This window comes from Strix aluco, chromosome 29, assembly GCF_031877795.1.
Source record: "Strix aluco isolate bStrAlu1 chromosome 29, bStrAlu1.hap1, whole genome shotgun sequence".
Lineage (NCBI taxonomy): Eukaryota > Metazoa > Chordata > Aves > Strigiformes > Strigidae > Strix > Strix aluco.
The window spans coordinates 849,332-857,440 of NC_133959.1; the positions used below are offsets into that span (position 1 = coordinate 849,332).

At 50.4% G+C, this 8,109-nt stretch overlaps 1 protein-coding gene across 6 annotated transcripts; it reads left to right on the forward strand.

The window, feature by feature from the left end:
• The first annotated feature begins 903 nt into the window (after nt 1-903).
• CIRBP (cold inducible RNA binding protein) lies at nt 904-5,699 on the forward strand. 6 transcript variants are annotated; one of them, XM_074808563.1, is made up of 8 exons: nt 904-1,013; nt 1,777-1,885; nt 1,975-2,081; nt 2,416-2,554; nt 2,646-2,730; nt 2,847-2,914; nt 5,271-5,375; nt 5,533-5,699. In XM_074808563.1, the coding sequence occupies exons 2-7, from the start codon at nt 1,783-1,785 to the stop codon at nt 5,273-5,275; spliced, it is 507 nt and encodes a 168-aa protein (XP_074664664.1). In that variant the 5' UTR covers nt 904-1,013; nt 1,777-1,782; the 3' UTR covers nt 5,276-5,375; nt 5,533-5,699. The 6 variants fall into 6 exon arrangements, with proteins under 6 accessions (XP_074664664.1, XP_074664665.1, XP_074664661.1 ...); XM_074808564.1 differs by having other exon boundaries at nt 2,850-2,914; XM_074808560.1 differs by lacking the exons at nt 5,271-5,375; nt 5,533-5,699 and adding an exon at nt 3,340-4,084.
• The last annotated feature ends 2,410 nt before the right edge of the window (nt 5,700-8,109 follow it).

The following is an 8,109-nucleotide window of genomic DNA, read 5'->3' on the forward strand; positions in this document are numbered from 1 at the left end:
GGTGCTCTCCAAGCACGCGTGGGGGTGTGGAGGCACCAGCACAACACTTCAGAAGAGGCAGCTGCCTCGCTGTGAGGGATTATTCACCCCGCGCTGCCAGAGGAGACGGCAAAGGCGGAATTGCTGCCGAACCCTGCGGGGCAGGGAGGGGAGGGCGGCTTCACGGGGAGGCTCTGCCGTGACCTGGCAAGGCTATGCACGCCTAGGGGTGATGAAGACGGGACCCTGGGCCTGCCAGGGACAAGGGGACCCACCGCCATGGCACGGAGCCGCGCTCTGGTAGCGAGCACTGAGGCCTAGTGAGGCGTGGGGACAGGCAAGGCCTCTGCGGGGTGTGGGGCTGCCGCCGGGGACAGGCCACCCCTCACCGCCTCCCTCAGAGGAAGGGAGAGCAGGCGGCAGGGCCCTGAGGGGCGGGCGGAGCGGGCGGCACACCGAGGCCAGGCCGCGGCCGGCAGCGCTCAGTGCCCAAGATGGCGGCGCCCCCCCCCCTCCGGGCAGCCCCTTTGTCTGCAGCAGCCGCCGCATTGCCGAGAAGGGCGCGAAACTGGGGCAGCGCGGCCACGCCCCCCGCGGCTTGACGGCGGGCGGGGAGGGCGGGGCGGGAGCGCCCCGCAGCCAATCAGCTGCCTCCACTTCCTGCCTCCTCACAGGGGCTCTCCCCGCCAACCGCCGCCGCGCTCCCGGCCAATCCGCGCCGCCCGCCGCGCCCCGCCCCCCCGCGCCAGGAGGGGGCGTGGCGGGAATGCAGCGGTTTTGTTGTCGCTCCCTCCTCCCCTCGTCCCCCGCCGGGGCTCATGAATATTAACAAGGTCCAGCCCAATCGGGTGGTGCGGCGGCGGCAGCGCTTTGGTGACGTTGATCGCCCCGCCTTGCAGTTGAGGTTGATCTGCATATTCATGAGATGGGCGGGGCAGAGCGCGGGCGTTTATAAGCCGCCGCCCCGCCAGCCGCAGCGTACATCGCGCTGAAGCTTTGAAGTGCTGAGTGGACCCCGCACCTCCAGGGCACCGGTAAGGCGCCCGCCGCGGTGGGCGGGCTGCGGCCGGGCTGGGCCGGGGAGGTTCGGAGCGCCAGAGCTCAAGGAAATGCGTCTTAGGAGTGGAGGGCTTTGTTGCCTGGGGGAGTCCGGAACGGGGCGGCCGTCTGGCGGCGCGGCCTCCTCCGCGGCTGCGGGGAGCTCGGCGGGGCCGTCCCGGCTGTCTGCCGTTGGGGGGGAAGGGGCCAGGGGAGGGGTGAAACGCGCCTTCGGAAACAAAATGGCGACGAGCCTCGACCGTGCAAAATGGCGGCGGGCGGGAGGAGGGGCGTCGGAGTGCGCCTGCGCCAAGGGGGCGGGCCGGGAGGGAGGGGCGGGGGTCCCGCGTTCGCGCGGGGGTCGGGGCCACGGAGCGCGCATGCGCGCTGGGCCCGCGGCGGGAGCGGGGCCGCGGCCCGGGGAGCGCCGGTGCCGGGAGGCCCCGCCGAGCTGCGGGGCCTGCGGAGGGAGCGAGCGAGCGCGGCGGGGCTGGAGCCTCCGGGAGGCGGCCGCCAGGCCCTGCCTGTGCCCGGGACGGGCGTGCGGCTGCGGCCTTGATCCCCTTCCCGGGGGAAGGCGCTTGGTCCGGAGCCGGCGTGTAGGGTATTCCCGTGTCGGGTAAAGCGCTGCTTCACCGGAGGTTGAGCGTATGCCTCGTGTAAGAGTGTGAGGTTATTGGTGATGTTATAACCAATTTAATGTTTCAGACGTTGTGGGAATATTTTGAGACCGTGACTTCGGATATATTGACTTTGCAGGTCAGAATGGCATCAGATGAGGGAAAACTCTTTGTCGGTGGACTGAGTTTTGACACCAATGAGCAGTCATTGGAACAAGTCTTCTCTAAATATGGACAAATTTCTGAAGGTAAGATGGCAGTGCCAAGCTGTGACGACTTCCACAGATTTAGTAGGATGCACGGATGCTGATGCTTTTTTCCTCCCTCCTCTTTATAGTTGTTGTGGTGAAAGACAGAGAGACTCAGAGATCCAGAGGTTTTGGCTTTGTTACTTTTGAAAACATAGATGATGCTAAGGATGCAATGATGGCCATGAATGGAAAGGTAAGGAGGCTTTGGAGCAGCTTCTTTATTTCCTGACACGTAATAAGAGAAGCATGAAAGATGTTCCTCTTCAGTGCCGTGTAGAAAAACAGATACATACTGGTGTCTTAAAGCAGTGAAATGATATAAATAATAAAGAGTATAAATTGCTAAAGTTCCGTGACTTAACTTATATGACTGAAAAATAGTGACGCTTCATGGGAATATTTGTATATACTGTCTGAAACCTTTGTTTGTAAGAACTGGTAAATTCTGGTACTGCTTAGCTGACAGTAGGTGTTTTGCTATTTAAGTGTTTAAATACCAACTTGGCTTATCTTGTTCTGCTTGTTAGTCTGTAGATGGACGTCAGATCAGAGTTGATCAGGCTGGAAAATCATCAGAGAACAGATCTCGTGGCTACAGAGGAGGGTCTTCTGGGGGCAGAGGCTTTTTCCGTGGTGGCAGAGGTCGGGGCCGTGGCTTCTCCAGAGGTGAGTGCGCACGAATGACTTGCAGTGCCTGAAGCGGTAACGGCATTTGTCAGAATGCTTAAAAAAACCCCTGATCCGGTGTCTGTTCAAGGAGGCGGAGAGAGAGGCTATGGCGGAAGCAGATTTGATTCCAGAAGTGGGGGATATAATGGCTCCAGAGACTACTATAATAGCAGGTAAAGTCATCATGACCGCTAGTGGGTTGTTGGAAAAGCTCTCGAAGTCCACTGCCTGTTCCGTCAGGCTGCAGAAACAGTAGAGCGAATATAAAGCACATGAATGTTTTTAACAGCAGGAGTCAAGGTGGCTATGGTGACAGGTCTTCAGGAGGATCCTACAGAGACAGCTATGACAGTTACGGTAAGTCTTGGTTCAAATGGGAGTGATGAGTACGTATGCTGTAGGAACTCTCTAAACCTTCTGACCCTGTACTTGAGTCTGGAAATACTGTAAGGCTCAGTTGGACTGTACCACTATTTCTGTTCTTGCCCGTAAGAACCAATCTGCCAGGCTTTGGACGTGGTTGTGCCGTTTTAAATTTCTAATTTGTAATGCATGTGTAGGAGTTGCTTGGATCTAAGGCAAAGCAAGTTTTTAAGATACATTCCTCAAGCTTGAGACTAAGACAAAACTCAGATGCCCTAACAAACTTTAATCAAGGGTGGGGGAGTTCTCTTACGGTGTAGCGAACTAGCACTAGCTTCTGAAATAATGCAAGGGAGTAAAATGCTGGAACTTGTCTATGCTTCAGTGCCTTTACAATTGTGCCTGCTTCTTGTCCTCAGCTACACACAACGAGTAAAAATCCTTCCTGACTCAAGATCGTCCTTCCAATGGCTGTATTTATAAAGATTTTTGGAGCTTCGCTGAAATCGTTATTGTGTAGTACATCTACTTGTATTTTCACTTTTGTAGTATTATCAGTTCTAATCTTGTCAAACACAGCCTGACAGCTTCTGATATAAGATGGTCTGATTAGACTTTTCTTTAAGAAAGCTCTGCTTTCAAGTGTTTTTAATCTTTTTTGAAAGCACTTCAGATTTTATTTTATTCTTCATGATGAGCCAAGGTGTTTTTTTTTTTTAAAGTTGGTGAAGTTGGGGCCCCAATTCAGTTTCTTTTGAGATAGAAAGGACCTTTAATTCAATGTTCACTGGAAGCTGAACAAGCTGTGGACTTTTTTTAAGTGCATTACCTTCGTCTTTTGTAACATTCCTTTAGTGTAGCAAGGTAGGAATGCAGCCTGGGTACAAATTGGAAGGCAAACCACCTTGATATATCTAAAGAGAAACTTGCTTGTATGTTCAACCTGCATAACGGTATTTTTACTGTTGTAATGATGTAAATTACCCAGAAATAGACTTGCAAACTTACCATAAAAGAGGTTCTTGAAAATGTTTATTTATATTGTCCTTTTTTACTGGAAGAAATATGCATATTCCATTGATATTGTATTTGAAGTGGTAAAGGATTCTTGTATACAGTTTTCTTTGGCTTTACGAAGCCTATTAAAAGACCGTCTGAAATGAACTCTGCTCCTGACATTTACATTTCATTGCACAACACAATCCTTGAAGGTGAAGAACAGTCTAAGTAAGAGGATGCCAGAGGAGAGGAGAAGACTAGCGATAGCGTAAGAGCGAGCCAGATGTATTGACCAGTTGCTAGAGTTTAATCTTAATCGGTCTTGACATGTGAATTCGTCAACATACTTTCACATAAGAATAGTCAAACTTGTCTAGAGGCAGAGGACTGAAAGTATATACCTCAGGATGTTCTAGCACGCAAAGCCTAAGTCAGAAGTCGAGGGAACGCTGGTGTTAGGTAGGATAATGGATGTTTCCTTAAAATACTGAAATAGCCTGCACTGAAAAGCTGTAGTGAAGAATCAGTCCTTTAGTAACTGGACTAGTTACTAGCTTGACAGGAGTGTTCAATGGTAGGTAAATTGCCGTAATTAGCTAGCTTTGTCATTGCCTTACAAGTTCTAAGAATTCTTTGCTAGCATATGGAAACTGCAGTGTCCTTGGAGAAAAGAAGTGTTGTGCCTCCAACAGAAACCTCTGAGACGAAAGCTGCTCTCTTGGCTAGTTCATATGTGGAAATAGTCCTGTAATTCGAGGTAACTCCTTTTGCTCATGTCCGCATCCTTCCTCTTGTTGAGAGCTCATTTGAAAGTCTAATGTACCTGTGAAATATTCCTTTTGACAATTTTGGTCAACTGATGGAAAAATTTTAACCCATGCCGTATGCAACCTTTGGCTTGTGGCACAACTTCAGTTCCACAGATCAGAGTTGGGCATGCAGTCATGTCTTGCTAGTAGGTATGGAAGCAAGATGGGAAACGAATTCCCTGACTTGATATGTGTTCATCTATTGAGAATCTTCCTAGACTTCATTAAGTTGCTCACTTTAATTGTAGCTTTCTTTGCCATCCTACTTGTTGCCATTAACTTTTTCCCATAGCCCACACTTCCTAAGCAGCCATGTCAAAGTGGTTAACTCTCTGCTTAGGGATCAAATGATACACTGGCTGGCATATCAAAGGCAGCAGCCAGCCCCGGAACAGTTTTCCCAGACTGTGCTTCTGTGATGTGATGGGTTCAGCGAATGGCTTGTGAAACCCTCGTATATGATGTGACTTGTGTTGGGGGAGGCGGGTGGCGATGTAAAGTCTCCGCTTGATATTTTTATTAATGCACCTTTGCTTTGGCAGGCTGAAGAGAAGACGGACACGCGGCGCGGAAGCTGAGCGGGGATCCTGAGGAAGGAGAGCGTTCGTTCCGAGGAGGCGGGACCCAGGCACGAGTTTGCCAACCAGGTAACGTCTCTTCGGTCTGCCTCGCGCCCCGGAGCTTTTCCTCAGCCGAAAGGTTTGGCGCTGTTACTGTTACTCTGTAAGTGGTAAAGTGAGAGGAGCTTTCTGGGTGGAAATTTCCTTCTCTGCCTTTAAATCCACTGTCTTAATTTTATTTCAGCAATGAAATGCATCAGAGAAGACCAAGAAGGACAGCCATTGACTGGAGTGGTGGAGATGAAGAGCTTTGAGCAGTGTTGTTACCGATTTTTATTATAGATCAATTGAACAAGGAGATAAGTCAAATTAAGCTAGAATAAAATACTGAAATGTGGAAAAAAAAAAAAATCTCTGTAGTACTTTTGTGGGGAAACATAAGAACGTTAGATTGTGGCCAAGGCATACAATAGAGATCTGGTGTATAGCCCAGTTAAAAGTACAAAATAAACCAACGCTGTTCTGGTTGGGGAGGTGGACAGAGGGTGACCTGTTGTCTTTAAGGGCAAGTTTGAGGGAGAAATTAGATTGTGTCATTGTGACTTTGAATTAAGTGGCCTATTACAATAGTTGGTGCATCTGCAAAACCTCCGCAGTGAAGCGGCTACGTCTGAGGGGAAGTGTCGGATGAGCAATTGTGTAAACAAGGAGTCAGTGTTTGGTAACAAACACAAAAGTCTAATCTGCACTTGAATGCTAAAGCTTTTTTTGAGCTCAGGTAATGATTTCCTTGCCTACAAGTTAATTAAAATTGTTTTCCCACTGAAAGTAGCAATGTGATGTTCCTGCTGCTCACAGAAGTGGCCGCACACCTGCCAAGGGTCACACGCTGCGGTTTCCAGGTGGGACTGAGACTCGCCTGTCCTGGGCCGATGGCTTCTGTGTGCTCAAGGACTTGGCTCGGGATAAAGCTGCCCCGGGTTCCCCACCTCAGGGGCTATTTGTAACAAAAGCCAACTTCCCGGTTTGGATTTTAGCAACTTAACTCTGTTTTTTTTTTTTTTATGTCCTGGAAGTTCCTAGTAGAGCAGCTTCACCGGGTGAGAACTGTTAGGTGCCTGGAGAGGAGTGGCAGAAGGCGAGTGTTGGAGCAGTCCTGAGCCAGGGCGCTTTCGAGTCCTGTGGGTGGTGGGAGCGTCCGGGCTGAAAGGGCCGGTGAGGTGGCGCCTGCGGGGCCGCAGCTGGTTTCGCCCGTTTGCCAGGAAGGTGCCTGTGCCGACGGGGCACGGGGTGAGCTGCCTGGGTGAGTTGAGGAGAGAACGGCCAGCTGTTAGCTCTGCGCTTCTTGAGACTTGTAAAACGCTTGTGACTGAAGAGGAGCTGCGCAGTCAGAACAATCCTACTGGGGGGTGTGAATGGGAAATCAGCCCAAGATAAAAGGCGAGTAAGCCGCCGGTTGCAGAGACTGCAGTTCTGTATTGATTCCTTTGACTCTGGAACAGAACAGCTAATAAAAGACTTCGTGCCATCTTCCCTAATTAGCAGATGTTGCCTTTTATTTGCAATGTCCTGTATTCTGCAGAGACTGCTCTGTGCAGGAGCTAAACTACTTGGCTTGTGTTAAGGTTCGTGATTGCTGTCTTGTTCACTGCTGTCATTCTGGTTGCCCTGCCCTTGCATCCCAACACCTTGTGGCTCTTGTACCTGACCTGCGGGGTTTGCGCCGTCGAGCAGCGGTGCTGGACGCTAAAGCCGGGCTGTGACTCGCTCTGCAGAAGGGCAGGTAAGGCCCAGAGCAAGGGAATTCAAGTTTCTTTGCAGGAAGTTTGTGCTCTGGTATTGATGAAATACTTTTCTCTGTCTCTTGACCTTCACCTGCTCTCTAGTAAATATAAAGCTACTGGGGGGATTTCAGCCTCTTGTGGTAGTTGGAATATGCCGTAGAGATCAAACTTTCTAACCCCAGCTCTTGGTGTTTTCTCCTGCCCAGTTTGTCCCATCTTCAAAATGGACCATTGAAAATTTAAACTGGCCAAATTGCCCTTTTCTTCCTCTTATGTAGGTGTGGAATACTTGTTAGGTTTTTATTTACTTGCTACCTTGTCCCTGGCTTGTAATGAAGTCAGATGAGTGCTGGTTGCTGAATTCCTTCAGCTGCTCCTTGACTCCAGCTCCTGTGTGCTGCGGGTTATAGAACCCTCCTAAGCAGTGGTGGCTGTTTTCTGATACATCACACTGTAACTCAAACCGTCCTTAAAAGTCTTTACCCTTCAGGCTGTCGTCTGCGATACGTGACACCTGTGTCTTGCCAGGCTACACCGTAGAGCGGAAGCAGCTTCGATTACTTTATTTCCACTCTGCCACTGCTCTGACCGACGGCTGGCACGGGGCTCCGGAATGAGGGCTGCCTTCCCGAGAGACCCGCGGTAACCGCGCTCCTTTGGCTCAGGCTGAATCGATGCACGTGCCTGGTGCTCATGAAAAATTAGGTCTCGCTCTTGGTTAAATCCTGAAAATGTGGCAGCTCAATAACAAGGAGGATTTACACTGCTAGAGAGGCTGACAGCTGTGAATGTATTTTTGGCAGCTTTGAAGAGAATGGGGCTGGAGGCTGCAATGTGAGACGCGAAGGCAGTAAGAGGGTTTCTGATGGGCTCTGCTACTCTCCTGCCCACCCTTTTTGTGTTAAAAGAACACAGTTGATTGCTTTATCCTGCTTTTTTATCGCCCTTTTTTAAAACTGATTCTCTGGCTTTTGTGCTGTGCCCCACTTGAGGGACAGTCTTTTAAGACCAGTGTATTATGCAAAAAAGTCTGGTCG